Source organism: Larus michahellis, chromosome 2, assembly GCF_964199755.1.
Source record: "Larus michahellis chromosome 2, bLarMic1.1, whole genome shotgun sequence".
NCBI lineage: Eukaryota > Metazoa > Chordata > Aves > Charadriiformes > Laridae > Larus > Larus michahellis.
The window spans coordinates 681,420-702,383 of NC_133897.1; the positions used below are offsets into that span (position 1 = coordinate 681,420).

General features: G+C 60.2%; 2 protein-coding genes across 8 annotated transcripts; one reads left to right on the forward strand and one right to left on the reverse strand.

Moving 5' to 3' along the window:
• Positions 1 to 4,968: 4,968 nt before the first annotated feature.
• On the forward strand, positions 4,969 to 8,493 carry LOC141738515 (uncharacterized). Of its 3 annotated transcripts, XR_012585408.1 has the most exons (6): positions 4,969 to 4,986; positions 5,506 to 5,667; positions 5,925 to 6,051; positions 6,472 to 6,579; positions 6,764 to 8,281; positions 8,430 to 8,493. XR_012585408.1 is itself a non-coding variant. In XM_074573794.1 (5 exons), the coding sequence occupies exons 3-5, from the start codon at positions 5,925 to 5,927 to the stop codon at positions 7,963 to 7,965; spliced, it is 1,440 nt and encodes a 479-aa protein (XP_074429895.1). In that variant the 5' UTR covers positions 4,980 to 4,986; positions 5,506 to 5,667; the 3' UTR covers positions 7,966 to 8,484. The 3 variants fall into 3 exon arrangements, 2 of the variants coding, with proteins under 2 accessions (XP_074429895.1, XP_074429894.1); XM_074573794.1 differs by having other exon boundaries at positions 4,980 to 4,986; positions 6,761 to 8,484; XM_074573793.1 differs by lacking the exon at positions 4,969 to 4,986 and having other exon boundaries at positions 5,539 to 5,667; positions 6,764 to 8,484.
• Positions 8,494 to 9,226: 733 nt separating this feature from the next.
• LOC141738506 (uncharacterized) lies at positions 9,227 to 18,548 on the reverse strand. Of its 5 annotated transcripts, XM_074573771.1 has the most exons (7): positions 18,509 to 18,548; positions 16,306 to 16,452; positions 15,441 to 15,602; positions 15,057 to 15,183; positions 14,529 to 14,636; positions 13,044 to 14,344; positions 9,227 to 12,962 (listed from the first exon to the last, which is right to left on the reverse strand). In XM_074573771.1, the coding sequence occupies exons 4-7, from the start codon at positions 15,181 to 15,183 to the stop codon at positions 12,852 to 12,854; spliced, it is 1,647 nt and encodes a 548-aa protein (XP_074429872.1). In that variant the 5' UTR covers positions 15,441 to 15,602; positions 16,306 to 16,452; positions 18,509 to 18,548; the 3' UTR covers positions 9,227 to 12,851. The 5 variants fall into 5 exon arrangements, with proteins under 5 accessions (XP_074429872.1, XP_074429871.1, XP_074429867.1 ...); XM_074573766.1 differs by lacking the exon at positions 18,509 to 18,548 and adding an exon at positions 17,050 to 17,873 and having other exon boundaries at positions 9,229 to 14,347; XM_074573768.1 differs by having other exon boundaries at positions 9,230 to 14,344.
• Between the last annotated feature and the right edge of the window lie 2,416 nt (positions 18,549 to 20,964).

Here is a 20,964-nt window from a genome sequence, read left to right on the forward strand (position 1 = left end):
TTGCCTGACCCGCTCTGGGCCAGGTTATCCTCTGCGGATGCTGGAAGGGTGCATTCCTCTAAGAGAACCTGCACAAATGCCGAAGGAGTGGTGCAGAGAGGACTCACCAGCCCACTCGCCACCTCCTAATGTCCGATTCCTTCCACAGATTCCCTGCCCTATCCAAGCCGGCACTGAAGGACAAGTGAGGAAAGATAGAAGTTACTCGAGAGAAATTGCAAACGGGGGCTGGGAGGGGGGAAGGTACTGACTGAACGCTGAAGCGAAAAAGCAAACAAAAAATCCTACACCAGGTTCCCCACAAGAGCTAGTTACAGTAAACATTGAAGCAATAAACCCTCTTTTTTTTTTTTTTGTTTTTCCAACCTTGACTATGTAAAAATCCAAGAGAAATGACAGAGGATTAAGGAGAACATCAAAGACGCTGCCTTTACCTTATTTCTAGGAAGCACCGGCGTTTTGATCCGGAGTCCAGTCCAGATACCTCAGAAAGCAGACTCAAAAATGCTTCAGATTATCTTTGAAAAAAACAGAAATTTTGAATTAATGCACTGTAAGAATAAAATAAAAAAAAAGAAAATCTAAGTGGTATTCAGGTAGCTCTTGGAACAGGGAAGGAATTTGACTCAGCCGACATGTCCAAGGCTTAGATGAAAAGACTGTGACGTGAAAAAGGTGCAAACAACCCATCACTCTTCCATTGCTAAGGTATTCCCAGGTCAAAACTCTTCTATGAAGCAGGTTAACAGAGAAGCCCTTGACATTAAAAAAAATTGAATAACAACAACAACAACAAAAACCCAAAAGCACACCTACAGAACGCCCAAACAAAACCAAAGAACGGGCAGCGAGAGCGGGATGTCTCACCTGCTACGACAAGGGGGAAGGAAGGAAGAAAGAAAGAAGCGTAGAGGTCTACGGAATTGTGGAAAATCTCATCGAGCGCGGTGGAGGCAGGGACAGAGGACAGCACGGGAACAGCTACATCAAGAGCAGAAAACCCATCTAAGGCTGCTGCCGTTTTCTGCGCCGTCTGGTTCATCAGCCCCTTCCCTGCTCTCGAAGGCCAGGCGTCCTGCTGGGCTTTCAAGCTCTACAAGCGCAAAGTCGGGCAGAGAAGCGAGTCAGCTGAGGGAAGCGCTTCCCCTGCGGAGAAGTTTCTCTGAAGAAGACAGAGTGGGACAGTAAAAAGTCTGATTTACAGAATGTTTGTTGTGGGGTGATGGGAGTAATCTAAATCTCCGCTCTGTCCCGTGAAAACACGTAAAACCACTTTTCTACATCCCAAAGGGGTGGCAGGAAACAAAGGCGTTTTCAGTGTGTTATTTCCCCAGGAGGAGGGTGGAGAGAATACTTAAAAGTACTCTCCCAGATTCCAAATCTGCTTTAAATAGGTGGCAGTAAAAACCAACCAAACAAAAAAGGCAAAAAAAACCCACAAAAAAACCCCAAACAAACAAAAAGGCCCCCAAAACCCTCTGCAGGTCATTAAAAAACCCCCTCTGGTACCCACTAGGAAGTTAGAAGTTCTCTTTCCATCCATTTCCAGGAGTAACTTTTCAAGATTACTCACCCCATAGCACAAACAAATAAGGGTACTCCTGATGTAAACGGATTTACAACTATTTCAACAGCTTTGTCTAGAATCCTTTCTGCGGTGGGGGAAGCCCAGGGACTACTTGTCAGCTCTCTTCTCTCTGGTAAGGAGAGGTATTCTCAGCTCGTTAAGTGTAACCACCACCTCAGGGTTTTACGTTGGCTGGTTGTTCAGTTTCTATCTTTGGTCCCAGCAAACGTTATTTTTACAGTTTGTTTACAGAATCACTTTGAATGAGCGTTGGCTTGCCTAAACGGCTTCCCTAGAGGGCAACGAAGATGACGGAGGGGTTGGAGCACCTCCCTGATGAGGGAAGGCTGAGGGAGCTGGGACTCTTCAGCCTGGAGAAGAGAAGGCCGAGGGGAGACCTTATTAACGTTGACAAGTACCTAAAGGGTGGGTTGAAGGAGGATGGAGCCAGACTCTTTTCGGCGGTTCCCAGTGACAGGACGAGGGGTAACGGGCACAAGCTGGAACACAGGAAGTTCCCATCAAATATGAGGAAAAAACTTCTTTACGGTGAGGGCGACAGAGCCCTGGGACAGGCTGCCCAGGGAGGGTGTGGAGTCCCCTTCTCTGGAGACTTTCAAGCCCCGCCTGGACGCAGCCCTGAGTGACGTGCTCTGGGCAATCCTGCTTTAGCAGGGGAGTGGGACGAGGTGATCTCTAGAGGTCCCTTCCAGCTCTGAAAAATCCCGTGATTCCATAAACGTCATTCTCCCAGGTGATTTTATAAAGGCTTCCAAAATTCAAAACCAAGTTAAGCAGCTGTATAATTGCCATTACAGCTATATATAATTGCCGACTGTCGAATATTCCGAGCATCCCAAAGGCTGGCATCTAAACCAGCACACAGCACGACGCAGCAGAGCCTGGAGCTGCCCCGCCTCCGTCCTCAGCACAGGTAAAAAGGTGGCCTTGAAAGAACAAAAACGTTCATCGCGCAGTTCAGGTTGAGACATCGCAGACGGTACCTAACCTTGAATAGGATGTGAAACGAAACGTGTGTCTTACCTGTTCTTTTGGGCACTGAAGAGCACTGGAAAAATGGGTGTCCCTACAGGGAAGAGAAAGAATCGATCAGGGGACACGAGTCTTAGAGGATTCAGATAAGGAACGAAGGCCACAGCGTGGTGCGTGGGGGGACATTAATGCATCCCCAGTGGATCCCCTGGTTCCAATAAAGCCGGGGAGTGAAAGAACAGATTTCCTGATGGATAGTGGAGCAACTCATTGGGTAGCGACTGGTTGTAAAGGACCCTTAAGTAAAACTGCAATCCCAACTCTTGGGGCAACAGCAAAGAGCTCTGTGGCCATTCTTGCAACCTCGGGAGTACAACTGGAGGCACTAAGTTGACTCGTGAGTGTCCCTACGTGCCGGAACGCCCCCTTCCGTCACTAGGACGAGATTCGTTCCGTCAAACGAATGCCCGAGTAACCTTTTCTGAGAACTCTGTGCAGCTGCACATCCCTTGTGAGACGGCTTGGGAGGCTCCAATCCGCTTGCTGACGGATGAGACTTTGGAGGAGCCTGAGAACAACATCCCAGCTACGGTACTGAACGTGGTAATCCCTTTGGCGTGGGCTGCAAAGAAACCAGGTAAAGCAAAAACTGTAACCCCAATTAAAATCGAACTTAGACCAGGGGTAAAGCCGGTGGGGGTAAATCAACAGCCTGTTAGACGGGAAGCCCGCAAAGGTCTGGAGCCCTTGATAAATACTTTTGTAGAGTACGGACTACTTGGAGAACGCCAACCTGAATTGAATATTGCTGCTTTACCAGTGAAGAAACTCGCTCTCAAGAGTATAGACTAGGACAGGGTTTCAGAGCCACCCCCCAAGTACCTGTGGCTATACACCCTGCTGTGCCGAATGCTTACACCCTGCTGGCCTCCGGATCTGAAACAAATGCTTATTTACTGTTCTGGACTTGAAAGAGCCTTTCTTTTGTGTTCCAGAACAATCTGCCTTTGAATGGGAAAGTTCCATGATGGGAAGAAAGGCGGAGCTGGGCTGGACTGGGCTCCCTGAGGGATTCAAAGCCAGCCCTACCCTGGTGGGTACCTGTTGGCAAAGGAATCAGAGCAATGGGGAAGTGCTAATTACAAGGTGTGGTGGTCACACGCACAGCGTGAGGAAGGAATCGGTGTAATGCTGTTGCAGCAGGTAGGGGATCTACTAATAGGGGCTGCTGCAGAAAAGACCTGCATTGAAGCCACCACCAGTTTAGTAAATTGTTCAGGTTTAGCGGGTCACAGAGTCTCTAAGAAGGCGGCCCAGGTAGCAAACGGGGAAGTTGGGTATCTGGGTTTCAAGGTATCAAAGCACTTGCAGAAGAGAGAAAAGCGGCTGCATGCAGGGTGGCAGTGCCAAAAACTGAGACACAACTGAAGGCATGTTTGAGGATGGCTGGATTTGGTCGGGTTTGGATCCCAAAGTTTGTGCTAATAACTAAATCGCTATACAACGCCATCAAAGGACCCAGAGAATTCTTAGAACGGACCCTGGAGTGTTGGAGGCGCTTTGACGAAAGCAAGCAGCAGCTGATGGAAGCCCCATCCCAAGGCCTCCCAGACATGGCAAAGCCCTTCCAACTGTGTGACCACAAAAGACAGCAGGTGGGCTCCGGAGTGGTGACCCAAACGCTTGGAAGTTGGGAGAGACCAGTGGCTTCCTTTTCAAAGCACCTTGATGAGGTAAGTAAAGGCTGGCCTGCGTGCCTCTGCATCGGGGCGGCTGCGGCTTTGCTGATTCAAGAAGCACGAAAACTCCCCTTGGGGCAGCCTAGAGCGGCGTTGGTCCCACGTGCAGCGGCGTCCGTTCTAAATAAGAAGGGACATCTCTGGATTTCTCCCAGCCGATTGGGAAAATACCAGGCCATTTCCGTGAATGCGGCAGACGTAACGGAAGGTGGTGTCCAGATGACATCCAGCCGCTCGGTGACCCACAGCGGAACGAGAACCTTTGCCGCAGATTGCCTGGCCACCTTGGGCAGGTCTACGCCAGCTCACCCGGTTTAAAAGATGAACCGTTGAAAACTGGATTTGGAACTCTACGTGGACGGTAGCAGATTTATGCCCGACGGAGAAAGATAATCGGAGTTCTACGCCCAGAGACGGGGCAAAGCGGTGGCGAGTAAGTGGCGAGGGCAGGCCCTGGGCACGAAGGAGCCGGCGTGGGATCGGGGCGGGGGGGGGGAAACGTCCTGGGTCCGGCGGGGACGGGGTTAATCTCCAGCAGGGGCTGGGAGGGGACCCAGCCGGGGGAGGGCTGACCCGAGCTGGCCAAGGGGCTACTCCGTGCCGTGTGACGTCGGGGCCAGCGCGGAGCTGGGGGAGGTGGCCGGGGTGGGGGAGGGACTCGCCGCTCGGGAGCGGGCTGGGCAGCGGGTGGGGAGCGAATGGCGGGGGGGGGCCCTGGCTTTGCTGCTTCTTTCCGCGGAGTCTCTGCTGTTTTCCTCTGCCCTTGGCTGCTCTCTGCAAGAGGCTCGATGCCAGCCCGGGGCTTTGGCCTTTTTCTGCCGCTGCTGCTGCCCTTTCCCCCGGGGGAGGGCAGGTGACTGAGCCGGCGGCCGCCTGGTCCTTTGTTGCCGGCTGGGGCTGAGCCCCGACAGCGACCCTCTTTGGGCAGCTTTTGCTTTCCCCGGGAAACTCTCTTCCTCTCCCCCAAGGGCTTCTTGCCCTTTTGGCCCTCGGTACAAGGGTGAGGAGCGAGCGGGTCCTCGGGGGGAGGGAGCGAGCAGCCGCCCGGTCCTTTGTGTCTGGCTGGGGCTAAAGCAGGAGAGCGACGCTCTTTGGGGGGTCCTTTTCCCGGGGGGGTGGGAGGCTGTGGGTGCAAGGGCAGGCAGCGGCTGGCAGGGAAGTGAAGTTCTGCCCCTCATTTCTTCCTGCAAACGCTGTGCTTGGCAGGGAGCGTCCGTCCTCGCTGTGCCGCTGCGGCTGGTGCCGGGCGGGCATCTGCTGCGGAACGCGGAGCATCCCACCTGCATCTCCCCGGAGAAGGCCTTGTGCGGGCCTCCGTCTCCCCGTGGAGAGCCAGCGGCGCGCCGGGCTCCAGGCTGCTGCGGCAAGGTGGGGGTGAGGGCGAGGGGGCGCCCGCCCCGGCGCTCCCCATCAACCCGTCTGCTCGCCCTGCTCTGCCCTTGCTGAGGTTGTGCAGAGCTGCAGCCGTGGCAGCCCGCGCGCTCCCCACGCGCCCCGGCTGCGGGGACGCCAGGGGCTGGCGTTGCCGCGGTTGGTGGCGTGGGGCAGCAGCGGCAGGATTTGGGCAGAGGCGCTGGGCGAGTGTGCGGGGGAAGGCGCTGAGGCGGGCGTGCTTCTTGCCGCAGATGTCGGTGGCGTTCGAGGACGTGGCCATCTACTTCTGCCCCGAGGAGTGGGCCGAGCTGGCGGGCTGGCAGCGGCGGCTCTACCGGGAGGTGATGCTGGAGAACTACCAGGCGGTGGCCTGGCTGGGTGAGGACTGTGTGCGGTGCCGCCGGGCTGGGCTGGAGCTGGAATCGCCCTCTCGAGCTGAGCTGGAGCCCTTGAAAGCCAAAGGCCAGCTGTTGCTGTTGCTGTTGCTGCCCGAGCGCTGCCCGAGCGGTTGGGATTGCAGGTTTTCCCCTGCCCGGCAGCCTCCTGTGGAGAGCGGTGCTGGGAGAGAGAGTGGGCTGGAGTGGTGTTGAGGAGAGCGGAGAGGAATGGCAGAGAGCGGAGTAGAATAAAGCTGACGATGGCGTTGGAGGCGCAGGGCAGGGGGGTGCGAAGGCGTGTGCGGGCAGGGTGAGGAGAGAGGAGCGGAGCGGGGGCAGATGCTGGGCCTGTGGGCAGGGGGAGCCGGTGCCGCTGTGCCGGCAGTGCGGGAGAGGGTGCTTCTCTCTCTTGCCCGCACAGGCTGGTGCGCCGTCAAGCCGGAGATCATCTGCAAGATGGAGCGAGAAGAGACGCCGTGTGTGCCAGAGTGCCCTGGGGCGCGGCGGAGGCACCGCAGCCCTGAGCCAGGTGGGTACCAGGCGGCTGCGTGGGAGCTTGGGGGGTTCCGGCAGCACCATCCCCTTGGCCCCGGCTGCTCCGTGCCCCAGGGAGGGTGGGGGGCTGCTGGGCTGCGCGTGCCACTGCCCGTGGGGAGGGGTCCCATGTGTCCATGCCATCCCCGGCAGTGACCCCGACCTCTCCTCCCCAGCAGACGGTGATGTCCCGGTGCAGAGGGAGGTCAGTGGTGTCCCAGATGTCCTGATCACACCCACAGCCCTGCTCCCGGGGATGCCTGAGCAGGACAGAAAGCGGTCGCGGGTCCTTAAGGCTAATCTGCTGCTTGCCCAACTCCCATGCAAACCCACGGCCCCCAAGAGCCCCCACACTTGCGCCGAGTGTGGGAAGAGCTTCAGTAAGGTCCAGGACCTGAAGAAGCACCAGCAGATGCACACGGTGGCACGACGCTTCTCCTGCCGGCAGTGCGGCCGCCGCTTTCGGCTGAAGAAGTTCCTGGTGTCGCACCAGAAGGTGCACGGTGGGGAGAAGCGCTTCGGCTGTGTCAACTGTGGCAAGCGCTTTTCTCAGAAGCATCACCTGCTGAGCCACCAGCGAGTGCACACCGGTGAGAAGCCCTTCACCTGCAGCCACTGTGGCCACTGTTTTGGCCACAAGAACAACCTGCTGCGCCACCAGCAGGTCCACATTGATGAGCGCCCGTTCCCCTGCACCCGCTGCCCCAAGGCCTTCTGGCACAAAAAGTCCCTCACTCTCCACCAGCGGATCCATGACGGGGAGCACCCCTTCACCTGCCCCTGCTGCCACAAGGCCTTCAGGGACAAGCATGCCGTCACTGTCCACCAGCGGGTCCACACGGGGGAGCGCCCCTTCACCTGCAGCCGTTGCCCCAAGACCTTCAGGGACAAGCATTCCCTCACTATCCACCAGCGGGTCCACACTGGAGAGCGTCCATTTGCCTGTGCCCGCTGTCCCAAGGCCTTCAGGGACAAGAAGACCCTCACCGACCACCAGCGGGTCCACACCGGGGAGCGCCCCTTTGCCTGCACCAGCTGCCCCAAGGTCTTCAGGGAGAAGAAGGCCCTCACCATCCACCAACGGGTCCACACTGGGGAGCGCCCCTTTGCTTGCAGCCGCTGCCCCAAGGCCTTCAGAGATAAGAAGTCCCTCACCATCCACCAGTGGGTCCACAACGGGGAGCGCCCCTTCACCTGCAGCCAGTGCCCCAAGGCCTTCAGGGACAAGCACGCCCTCAACGACCACCAGTGGGTCCACACCGGGGAGAAACCGTACAAGTGCAGCAATTGTGGCAAGTCCTACAGCCAGAAGCAGCACCTGAAGAGACATCAGCGGGCGCACTGTGGCCCGCCAGTGGTTCCGGAGGGCAGCGAGCGTTAGCGAGGGTGTCCATCCCTGCCAGGGGAGTGGGTGGAGGCCAAACCCTTACAGTGCAGCAGCTGAGAGAAGTGGTTTTGGGACCCCTTGTCCCTTCTTACCAGGGGCTTTCTGCCACCTCTGCCTTCGTCTGGCAGCCAGCTGCTTGCCGGCCAGGCCGCCCGTGACCACGGGCCTTCCCGGGAGCGGGTGCAGACGGAGGGTGAGCGCTGGGTGGCCAAAAGGCATCGCCCCCACCCCGGGTTCAGCGGCTGCCGTTTGCAGGAGGGTGTGCGGGAAGGAAGGGCTTCGGGCTGCGTTTGTCCTGGGGAGGAAAGCGGTGCCCGGGAGCTTGCCTGCTGCGGGGAGCAGAGACCGGCGCGGAGCATCACGCGTGTTTGAGGACCCGTGTAGCCACGGCTGGGAGCCAGCTCCGTCAGACACCTGCGGTGGCCTCGATGAAGTAAAAAGCATCGTGTCTGTGTAAGCGGTGGCTTCAAGCGGTTCCTTTAAGCAGTGTCCGCACCTTTATAAAAGCTTTTGGGAAGGACCACGCAAGTGGTGTGGGCTGATGTGTTCCTGCGGGGAGCAAAGGTGCCGTTCCATTGCCTGATGGGGCTTGTGGGTGTCACAGCCAGCCACGAGCAGGTGTCTGCACGCGGGTGCGTGGTGTGCCACCACTGCCATGGGGAAGCTGCCACCGCAGTCACTGCGGAGCTGGCACACCATTCAGTGGCCCTCACCTGGGTGTTCCAGAGAATCACAGAATCATGGGGTTGGAAGGGCCGTCTGGAGCCCATCCTGTCCCACCCCCGGCCAGAGCAGGGTCACCCACAGCAGGTGGCACAGGGACGCGTCCAGGCGGGGTTGGGATGTCCCCAGAGACGGAGACTCCCCCACCTCTCTGGGCAGCCTGTGCCAGGGCTCTGCCACCCTCAGGGGAAAGAAGTTCCTCCTCGTGTTCAATGCCATTTGGGGTGCCCGAGGGTGTCCGAGCTGCCCAGGGATGGCACGGGGGCACAGGCAGGTGCTCTGCATCCTCCAGGAGATGGACCCAAGGCCAGGCAGGTCCTGGGCACGGCCACCCTCTGCCGGCAGCGCTGGCGGGGAGCGGGGCTCTGCCAGCTGCCGGGACAGCAGGGACTTCAAATGAGGCGGGAGGCAGGGCCGGCCCCTGGCCCGGGAGATGCGCCTGGCCCCGCTCCTCAGCGCTGGAGTCCGGGACACGGGGGCTCCGCGCTCCCACACCACCCGAGGTGCCAGAGCTCGGCTGGAAACAGGCCGGGTTGGCACCGCTGGCCACGCTGCCGGCACCACGCTGTCCCCGAGAGCTGTGTGGGTTGTCGTGCCGTGGGGTCTGGCGTACGGACCCTCCTTTGCTCATCTGCTGCCTCTTCATGCTTTAGTGTCTGTCGTGGTTTAACCCCGTCCGGCAACGAAGCAGCACCCGGCCCCCGACTCGCTGCCCTCCCAGAGGGACGGGGGGAATCGGAAGGGTAAAAGTGAGAAACTCACTCGTGAGATGAATATATTTTAATAATTAAAAAGAAATAATAATAGAAAACAAAAGTGGAAGGAAAAGAGAAAGAAAAAAAATAACAGTCAGAGGGAAATAGATTCCGTGGAAGAGAAATGTTGGAAATGCAAACAATTGCTCACCACCAACCGACCGATGCCCAGCCTGTTCCGAGCAGCCGCCCCGCTCCCAGTTTTGCTGCTGAGCACGACACCCCGTGGTCTGGGATTTCCCTTGGCCAGGGGTATCAGCTGCCCCTGCTGTGTGTCGCCCCCGCCAGCTCCTTGTGCCCCCCAGCCATGAAAGGGACCCCCAGGAGGGGATACCCTGACAACCGGTCCCCTGCCCTCCCCAGTCGTCCCCCATCCCGCTGGACGCCCCCGCCACCCCGGTTATTCCCCAGTGCCCGATGCTTGGCCCTGCCCGGCCTCTCCCTGTGTCCCCGCGGGGTCCCTGCGCCAACAGACACGCTTCTGTGTCCCACCTGCCCACGGTCCCCTGCATCGGGCCCTGCCAACACCAGAAGGGCTGGACTCAACCCGAGGTGGGTGCTCAGACCCCCCTCCCCGCCAGGGACACCCCTGCACATCGCCCTCCTGCGCTTCCTGGGTACCAGTTTTTGTGCTGACAGGAGCTGCCAAAAATCCTATTTTCGTTGCTATTTCTCCCCTTTGCACCGAGCCGGGTGCGACTGTGCTGGGGCAGAGGAGGCGGAGAACTGGGGAGTAAAGTTAAACCCGGGACTTGAGTTGCGTGTTACGGGAATTACTCGAGCAGGAGCCCCTTGCTGGAGCCGGGTGGGAGCAAGGGGAGGAGTTCCCTGCAACGTCAAACCCCGTAACCTGGCCCAAAGGGCCCCGGGCCGGGGATTGGAACGGAAAGACCTTTAAATCGGTGCAACTCGTGGTGTGAGTGGCGTGGTGTAGGGATCGCTGTCGCAGGAACCACCCGCACGGGTGGAGGAGAAGCCTCCCACGAAGCGGTGCCGGCGCAGCAGTGACCCCACCTGAGCTGGCTTCGGCGCCCAGCGACTCCTCGCAGCACCCCACCTCTCCTGCCCTGGGTGGCCGCCAGAACAGAGGGAGGCCAAAGCCACGCACCAGATGAACTCCGTGGGCGTTCGCGGACACTCTACAGGGGTGGGCCGTGGACTAGGGCAGCGATTCTCTGTACGATATCAAAGGATAGGAAGGGGGACTGCGGTGAACGAGGATGTATATATGATAGTGGGGTTGCGGGAGGCTGTTGGGGACTCTCAGACTGGGTGGTCGTCTGCAGGGCTGGGTGTTGTCCTGGTTTTGGCTGCAGTAGGGTTAATTTCTACGAGAAGCTGGGAAGGGACACAGCTGGGAGAGGGCTGACTCAAGCTGAGCAAGGGATATTCCACACCGTGTGACATTATGCTCATTACAGAGCTGGGGGAGCCAGCCGGTCAAGGTCGGTGAGTGGTTGTGCCTTACTCATTTTTGGATACTTTTATCAGTATTATTTTTGTTGTTTTCCTCTTTCCTTCGCTGTTGTCTTAAACTGTCTTTACCCCAACCCACGAGTTTTGCCTTTTTCTTCTGATTCTCCTCCCCATCCAGCTGGGGCGCGGAGGGGAGAGTGAGTGCACAGCCGCCTGCTTCTCTCCTGCCAGGGGGGATAAAGCATGACAGTCCTTTTTGGCACCCAACGCGTGGCGCTCTGCGACAGGTTGAGACAGCGACAGATCTGACCAGAGTGTGTTAGAACAAATTCGTTATATGCATTTATTATATTAGTTAAATAGCCACTGGTCACAACATTGCTTTGTTTGTCCCCATGGTTGCGTTCCGTGAATTCTTACGTGCTCTGTGTATTCCTGGCAGTGCTGTTGAGCACCTCTGGGAGAGGGATCGGGATCCTCATTTTGCTGTCCTGTGTAATGTCGACTTATGATAACAGCACTGTTTGTGAGGTTCAGTTGGTACGTGCATGTGGCATTGCTGTCCTGCCCGTTCCTCGGGTGCCACCTCTCGGAATTTATTAATAATCGCACCCAGTCCAGGTGGGAAACAACGGAGGATACTTTCCCCAGATCTTCTGCCTGCCTTTTTTCCTTCTGGCCAGGCACGGCAGCTTTTAAGAATTTTATTTATCCTCAGGTGCCTGCATGATCCTGCTGCTGTGTCTCTTGAACGGGCTTCAGTTCTCTTCGTAAGAGATGACACAAACCAGGGCCGTTGTAAGAACAGGAGGAAGAGGTAGAACCAGAGATAATCACCCGATCCCTCTCCCTGAGCGAGCTGCGAGATACGCAAAAAGATTTCAGCCACTATCCAGGCAAGCACGTTGTCCCCTGGCTGCTCCGATGCCGGGATAATGGGGCCAGTAGCCTGGAATTAGAGGGTCACAGCCAGGTCGGCTGACCCACTCCAGCCAAACAGGTATTCAATAGCAGGGCAGGTGGGCAGGAATCGCCGCTGGGGGACAGGCTGGGTTCCGTTGGTGAGCAGCTGTGTGTTAATCACGGGTTTTATATTCCTCTATCAGTATTATTGTTGGTGCTTTCCTTTTTCCTTTGCTGTTCTGTTAGACAAGGCTCTTTATCTCAAGCCACAAGTTTTGCCTTTTTCTTCTGATTCTTGCATGGCCCACACCACTTGCGTGGTCCTTCCCAAAAGCTTTTATAAAGGTGCGGACACTGCTTAAAGGAACCACTTGAAGCCACCGCTTACACAGACACGATGCTTTTTACTTCATCGAGGCCACCGCAGGTGTCTGACGGAGCTGGCTCCCAGCCGTGGCTACACGGGTCCTCAAACACGCGTGATGCTCCGCGCCGGTCTCTGCTCCCCGCAGCAGGCAAGCTCCCGGGCACCGCTTTCCTCCTCAGGACAAACGCAGCCCGAAGCCCTTCCTTCCCGCACACCCTCCTGCAAACGGCCGCCGCTGAACCCGGGGTGGGGGCGATGCCTTTTGGCCACCCAGCGCTCACCCTCCGTCTGCACCCGCTCCCGGGAAGGCCCGTGGTCACGGGCGGCCTGGCCGGCAGGCGGCTGGGTGCCAGGACAAGGCGGAGGCGGCAGAAACTCCCCGGCAAGGAGGGATGAGGGGACCCACAGCTCCCACGGCGAGGGACGGCGATCCAGGGCGAGCCGCAGGCCCCTCAGCAGCAGACGCGGCGGGTGCTGGGTTGTGGGCTGGGGCTCCCGTGGGTGTGCTGGTCAGCCAGCACGACCCCCTGGTTCCAACACTGCTTCTCCCACCTGCATCACTGGGAGGGCTTGGCCTCCGCCTGCCCCCTCCATGGGGACGGACCTCCCCCGTTCTGCAGGCTGCCGTCAGGCACCGCCGGGGAGCCCCGGTGCACGCGCTGGTGGCGACTCAGGCTTTGCTTCTCTCTGTAAGCCTTACCGCACCCGCTGCGCTTTCAGGGCTTCTCGCCGGCGTGGACCCGCTGGTGTTTGGTGAGGGCTGACATGTCCCTGAAGGCCTCGGGGCAGCGGGAGCAGGCGAAGGGGCGCTCCCCGGTGTGGACCCGCTGGTGAACGGTGAGGGACGGCTTGTGCCTGAAGGCCTTGGGGCAGCGGTCACAGGCGAAGGGGCGCTCCCCGGTGTGGACTCGCTGGTGTTTGGTGAGGACCCTCTTCTGCCTGAAGGCCTTGGGGCAACGGTCGCAGGCAAAGGGGAGCTCCCCAGTGTGGACCCGCTCGTGGACGGTGAGGGACTGCTTGTACTTGAAGGTCTTCGAGCAGCTGCTGCACGCGAACGGGCGCGCCGTGGTGTGGACCTGCTGGTGCCTGGTGAGGGAATTCTTCAGAGTGAAGGCCTTGGGACACTGGGCACAGGCGAAAGGGCGCTCGCCGGTGTGGATCTGCTTGTGGGCGCTGAGGGTCGACTGCTCCCTGAAGGCCTTGGGGCACTGGGTGCAGGGAAAGGGGAGCTCCCCGGTGTGAACTCGCTGGTGTCTGGTGAGCGCCTGTTTGCCCGTGTAGGCCTTGGGGCAGTGGGGGCAGGTGAACGGGAGCTCCCCAGTGTGGACACGCTGGTGGACGGTGAGCTTCTGTTTCTCCTTGAATGTCTTGGGGCAGCTGTCGCAGGCAAAGGGGCGCTCCTCAGTGTGGACGCGCTGGTGGACGGTGAGGCCCGACCGGTCCCTGAAGGCCTTGGGGCAGCGGATGCAGGCGAAGGGGCGCTCCCCGGTGTGGAGCCGCTGGTGGACGGTGAGGCCCGACCGGTCCCTGAAGGCCTTGGGGCAGTGGGCGCAGGTGAAGCGACGCTCCCCAGTGTGGACATGCTGGTGGTTGGTGAGGGTCTTCTTGTCCTTGAAGGCCTTGGGGCAGTGGGCGCAGGCGAACGGGCGCTCCCCGCTGTGGACCCACAGGTGTTTGGTGTGGCTCTGTTCATACCCGAAGGCCTTGGGGCAGCTGTTGCAGGGCAATGGGTCATCCCCCATGTGGACCCGCTGGTGGCGGACCAGGCTGTTCTTGCGGATAAAACAGCGGCCACAGCGGCCACAGGCAAAGGGCTTCTCGCCAGAGTGCACTCGCTGGTGGCTCAGCAGGTCACGCTTCTGAGCATAGCGCTTCCCGCATTCTGTGCAGCCAAAGGGCTTCTTCCCGATGTGCACTTTCTGGTGGGACACCAGGAACTGCTTCAGCCGAAAGCGGCGGCCGCACTGCCGGCAGGAGAAGGGCCGTGCCGCCGTGTGCGTCTGCTGGTGCTTCTTCAGGTCCTGGATCTTGCCGAAGCTCTTCCCACACTTGGCGCAGGCGTGGGGTCTCTTGCTGGCCAGAGGGGTGCGGGGGGCCCGAGTTGGCAGTACCTTGGCTGGGAGGCCCCCGGACTGTCTTCCACCCCGCTCATGGTCTGGCAGCCCCCCGGGGACCTCCCCATCCCCCCTCCACATCGGGACGTCACCGTCTGCTGGGGAGGAGAGGTCGGGGTCACTGCCGGGGATGGCACGGACACATGGGACCCCTCCCCACGGGCAGTGGCACGCGCAGCCCAGCAGCCCCCCACCCTCCCTGGGGCACGGAGCAGCCGGGGCCAAGGGGATGGTGCTGCCGGAACCCCCCAAGCTCCCACGCAGCCGCCTGGTACCCACCTGGCTCAGGGCTGCGGTGCCTCCGCCGCGCCCCAGGGCACTCTGGCACACACGGCGTCTCTTCTCGCTCCATCTTGCAGATGATCTCCGGCTTGACGGCGCACCAGCCTGTGCGGGCAAGAGAGAGAAGCACCCTCTCCCGCACTGCCGGCACAGCGGCACCGGCTCCCCCTGCCCACAGGCCCAGCATCTGCCCCCGCTCCGCTCCTCTCTCCTCACCCTGCCCGCACACGCCTTCGCACCCCCCTGCCCTGCGCCTCCAACGCCATCGTCAGCTTTATTCTACTCCGCTCTCTGCCATTCCTCTCCGCTCTCCTCAACACCACTCCAGCCCACTCTCTCTCCCAGCACCGCTCTCCACAGGAGGCTGCCGGGCAGGGGAAAACCTGCAATCCCAACCGCTCGGGCAGCGCTCGGGCAGCAACAGCAACAGCAACAGCTGGCCTTTGGCTTTCAAGGGCTCCAGCTCAGCTCGAGAGGGCGATTCCAGCTCCAGCCCAGCCCGGCGGCACCGCACACAGTCCTCACCCAGCCAGGCCACCGCCTGGTAGTTCTCCAGCATCACCTCCCGGTAGAGCCGCCGCTGCCAGCCCGCCAGCTCGGCCCACTCCTCGGGGCAGAAGTAGATGGCCACGTCCTCGAACGTCACCGACATCTGCGGCAAGAAGCACGCCCGCCTCAGCGCCTTCCCCCGCACACTCGCCCAGCGCCTCTGCCCAAATCCTGCCGCTGCTGCCCCACGCCACCAACCGCGGCAACGCCAGCCCCTGGCGTCCCCGCAGCCGGGGCGCGTGGGGAGCGCGCGGGCTGCCACGGCTGCAGCTCTGCACAACCTCAGCAAGGGCAGAGCAGGGCGAGCAGACGGGTTGATGGGGAGCGCCGGGGCGGGCGCCCCCTCGCCCTCACCCCCACCTTGCCGCAGCAGCCTGGAGCCCGGCGCGCCGCTGGCTCTCCACGGGGAGACGGAGGCCCGCACAAGGCCTTCTCCGGGGAGATGCAGGTGGGATGCTCCGCGTTCCGCAGCAGATGCCCGCCCGGCACCAGCCGCAGCGGCGCAGCGAGGACGGACGCTCCCTGCCAAGCACAGCGTTTGCAGGAAGAAATGAGGGGCAGAACTTCACTTCCCTGCCAGCCGCTGCCTGCCCTTGCACCCACAGCCTCCCACCCCCCCGGGAAAAGGACCCCCCAAAGAGCGTCGCTCTCCTGCTTTAGCCCCAGCCAGACACAAAGGACCGGGCGGCTGCTCGCTCCCTCCCCCCGAGGACCCGCTCGCTCCTCACCCTTGTACCGAGGGCCAAAAGGGCAAGAAGCCCTTGGGGGAGAGAAAGAGAGTTTCCCGGGGAAAGCAAAAGCTGCCCAAAGAGGGTCGCTGTCGGGGCTCAGCCCCAGCCGGCAACAAAGGACCAGGCGGCCGCCGGCTCAGTCACCTGCCCTCCCCCGGGGGAAAGGGCAGCAGCAGCGGCAGAAAAAGGCCAAAGCCCCGGGCTGGCATCGAGCCTCTTGCAGAGAGCAGCCAAGGGCAGAGGAAAACAGCAGAGACTCCGCGGAAAGAAGCAGCAAAGCCAGGGCCCCCCCCCGCCATTCGCTCCCCACCCGCTGCCCAGCCCGCTCCCGAGCAGGACTTGGGGGTACTCGTGGATGACAAGCCGGACAGGAACCAGCAATGTGCGCTCGCAGCCCCGAAGGCCAGTCCCATCCTGGGCTGCGTCAGAAGAACCGTGGCCAGCAGATCCAGAGAGGGGATTCTCCCCCTCTACTCTGCTCTCGTGAGACCCACCTGGAGTGCTGTGTCCAGCTCCGGAGCCCTCAGCACACGAAGGACATGGACCTGTTGGAGCGGGTCCAGCGGAGGGCCATGAAGATGATCCGAGGGCTGGAGCCCCTCTGCTGTGGGGACAGGCTGAGAGCGTTGGGGGTGTTCAGCCTGGAGAAGAGAAGGCTCTGGGGAGACCTTCCAGCCCCGTCCAGTCCCTCAAGGGGCTCCAGGAAAGCTGGGAAGGGGCTGTTTGACAGGGCATGGAGCGACAGGCCGAGGGGCGATGGTTTCAACTAGAGCAGGGCAGGGTTAGATCAGCCATGAGGAAGAAGTTCTTTACACCGAGGGTGGTGAGACACTGGCCCAGGTTGCCCAGGAGGTGGTGGAGGCCCCATCCCTGGAGACATTCAAGGCCAGGCTGGATGGGGCTCTGAGCGACCTGATCCAGTTGAAGATGTCCCTGCTGACTGCAGGGGGCTGGACTAGGTGGCCTTTAGAGGTCCCTTCCAACCCAACACGTTCTATGATTCTAAGTCCCTCCCCCACCCCAGCTCTATACTGGGAATGATGTCACATGGTATGGAGCAGCTCCTTGGCCACTTCATCACATGGCACGGAGTAGCCCCTTGGCCAGCTCGGGTCAGCCCTCCCCCGGCTGGGGTCTGCTGAAAATTAACCCCGTCCCCGCCAAACCCAGGACATTTCCCACCCCTGATCCCACGCCGGCTCCTTCGTGCCCAGGGCCTGCCCTCGCCACTTACTCACCACCACTTTGCCCCGTCTTTGATACTCTCCTGCTTTCGGCTGGATGCACATTCCAAATCACACTCCGAGTGTAACCCTCTCTACCAAGTGACCCCGAAGAATGACTTTACAGCTTTGATGAAACCGAGGAAACTTGCCGTGGTGACGGGACCAGAACTGGCTTCGGCAGTTGGCGCCCAGCAACCTCCTGGAGATGGACATCTTCAACCCACGGACCGTGGGCACCAGCAGATACACCAGCCACGAGCTCCGGATACCGTGTGTAACATCCCAACGCCACACGCCATCCCTCCTGCCCTGAGAGACTGTTCTGACAGAGGGAGCCCAAAGCCACGGGCTGAATGAACTCAACAGACACTGTGGAGGGATGGCCCACGGACGGAGGGAACGACAGCTGTGTCTGCATGTGTGCGTATATAGAATCACAGAATCGCCCGGGTTGGAAGGGACCTTTGAGATCATCGAGTCCTACCATCAACCTGACTCTGACAAAAACCATCACTAAACCAGATCTTTAAGCGCCACGTCTGCCCGGCTTTAAACCCCCCCAGGGACGGCGACTCCCCCACTGCCCTGGGCAGCCTCTTCCAACGCTTGACAGCCCTTTCAGTGAAGAAATTTTCGTAATATCCATCCTAAACCTCCCCTGGCGCAACTTGAGGCCGTTTCCCCTTGTCCCATGGCCTGTTCCTTGGGAGAAGAGCCCGACCCCCCCAGCTACCCCCTCCTTTCAGGGAGCTGTGGAGAGCGAGGAGGTCTCCCCTCAGCCCCCTTTTCTCCAGGCTGAACACCCCCAGCTCCCTCCGCCGCTCCCCGGAGACAGGGCAAAGTGGTGGCGAGTAAGTGGCGAGGGCAAGCCCTGGGCACGAAGGAGCCGGCGTGGGATCGGGGCGGGGGGGGGGGGAAACGTCCTGGGTCCGGCGGGGACGGGGTTAATCTCCAGCAGAGGCTGGGAGGGGACCCAGCCGGGGGAGGGCTGACCCGAGCTGGCCAAGGGGCTACTCCGTGCCGTGTGACGTCGGGGCCAGCGCGGAGCTGGGGGAGGTGGCCGGGGGGGGGTGATATTGCCGGGCACAAACTGGAGCAGAGGAAATTCCCTACGGACAGGAGGAAAAAACCCCTTTGCGCCGAGAGCGGCGGAGCTCGGGCCGAGGACACCCAGAGGGGCCGCGGCGTCTCCCGCCCGGCCAGACTCGAACCCGCCCGGACTCGGCCCCGCGCCCGCTGCCGGGGGCGACCCCGCATCGGCGGGGGGTGGGCGCGGGGGAGGGCAGGCGGCCCCGCCGGAGCGCTGGGCCAGGCCCCGGGCGGGCGGAGGGAAGGCGGCCCCGCGCAGCGCCCGCCGGCAGGAGACGCCCCCGGGCCGGGCTCCGCCGAGCGCCGCATCGCCGGGACGCGGCCGGGGAACCCCCATCCCCGGGGCGACCCAGGGGGACCCCGCCCGCCGGCCGCGCCGTACCTGCCCGCCGCCGCCACGGCCGCTCCGCCCGCCGCCGGCCCGCCCCCCTCGGCCCCTATTGGCCGGCCCGCCCCGCCGCTCCGCTCCCATTGGGCGAGGCGGACGCTCGTCTCGACCGCCCTTCCCGGGAGTCACCTGACCCCGCCCCCCCCCCGAGTCTGGCATCACCCGCTGCGGCGCACCCGGTCACGTGTCCCCGGGGGGGGTCACATGACGATCCGTCCGTCAGGTTCCGCCGGGGTCTGGCGTGGCTTCGGCTCGTAAATGCCCTCGCCGGTAATTAGTGGCCCAAATGGGCTTTTTTCCACGGCCAGGACGTGGGGCGCCACCCGCCGGCAACGGGAAGGGCGCGGCGCGGCCGGCGTCGGGGTATCGCAGCGGTTTCGGGTGATGTTCTCCCCCGTCGGTAAAACAAGCCCTTACCCGCGCGCTCGTGTCAGTCCCGGGGCATGAGCTGCGTGCCGTTGGAACGACCTGTAGTAGACAGTAGATTGTAGTAGACAGCAAATTATCCATGAGCCAGCAGTGTGCCCTTGTCGCCAAGAAGGCCAATGGCATCCTGGGCTGCGTAGGGAAGAGTGTGGCCAGCAGGTCGAGGGAGGTCACTCTCCCCCTCTGCTCTGCACTGGTGAGGCCACAACTGGAGTACTGTGTCCAGTTCTGGGCTCCCCAGTTCAAGAGGGACAGGGAACTGCTGGAGCGAGTCCAGCGAAGGGCAACCAAGATGATTATGGGACTGGAGCACCTCCCTTATGAGGAAAGGCTGAGAGAGCTGGGACTCTTTAGCCTGGAGAAGAGAAGGTTGAGGGGGGACCTGATTAATGTTTACAAGTATCTAAAGGGTGGGTTTAAGGAGGACGGAGCCAGGCTCTTTTCAATGGTTCCCAGTGACAGGACAAGGGGCAATGGGCACAAGCTGGAACATAGGAAGTTCCGTTCAAATACACGGAAAAACTTCTTTACAGTGAGGGCGACAGAGCCCTGGGACAGGCTGCCCAGGGAGGGTGTGGAGTCCCCTTCTCTGGAGACTTTCAAGACCCGCCTGGACGCAGCCCTGAGTGACGTGCTCTGGGCAATCCTGCTTTAGCAGGGGAGTGGGACGAGGTGATCTCTAGGGGTCACTTCCAACTCTGAAGATTCCGTGATTCTGTGACCTCTCCGGTTCGTACAATCACGGCACGGTTTGGGTTGGAAGGGACCTTAAAGATCATCCAGTTCCACCCCCCTGCCCAGGGCAGGGACACGTCCCACCGGACTGATGTACTTCAAGAATCACACACACACACAGAGAAACTTCAGAGTCTGGCTCCATCCTCCTTCAGCCCACCCTTTAGATACTCGTACGCCATAATGTCTCCCCTCGGCCTTCTCTTCTCCAGGCTGAAGAGTCCCAGCTCTCTCAGCCTTTCCTCATAAGGGAGGTGCTCCAGTCCCTCCATCATCTTAGTTGCCCTTCGCTGGACCCGCTCCAGCAGTTCCCCATCCCTCTTGAACTGGGGAGCCCAGAACTGGACACAATATTCCAGTTGTGGCCTCACCAGTGCAGAGTAGAGGGGGAGGATGAGCTCCCTCGACCTACTGGCCACACTCTTCCCTATGCAGCCCAGGATGCCATTGGCCTTTTTGGCAACAAGGGCACATTGTTGGCTCATGGATAATTTACTGTCTACCAGGACCCCCAGGTCCTTCTCCTCAGAACTACTTCCCAGCAGGTCCACCCCTAACCTGTACTGGTGCTTAGCCTTCTTCCTCCCCAGGTGCAGGACCCTAGACTTGCTTTTGTTGAACCTCCTGAGGTTCTTCTCTGCCCAGCTCTCCAGCCTGTCCAGGTCACGCTGGATGGCAGCACGGCCCTCTGGAGTGTTGGCCACCCCTCCCAGCTTGGTATCATCAGCAAACTTGCTGAGGATACACTCTGTCCCCTCATCTAGGTCATTAATGAATATATTGAACAAAATTGGACCAAGTATTGACCCCTGGGGGACACCACTGGGGACAGGCCTCCAACTGGACTCTGTGCCGCTGATCACAACCCTCTGAGCTCTGTCACTCAGCCAGCTCTCGATCCACCCCACCGTCACCTCATCTAGCCCAAGGCAGAATGTACTTTTAAAAAGGTAAAATGTAGAAGGTGCCATCCCTCATTAAGTGACAATAAAGAGCGGTAAAAAGGTCCCAAGGCCCCGTCAAGCTGGACACTTGGTATAAACAAGACGGAAATAAGCTGGAAACTGATTGACTTGCGAATGAATGTACCCTTGAAGAAGAACAGGAGGCTGATAATAAGGAACATCCTGCCACAGATGGTGCCACAACCACCTGAAAACCGGCTGACAGCTGATGAATAAGGCATAAAGTCAACAAAAATCTGCAGTAACTGGGGGGAAGGGTAAAGGTGGCAGTGGGAGATGGCCACCACCAACTCAATTGGAGACCGAATTGGACTCGCCTCCCCC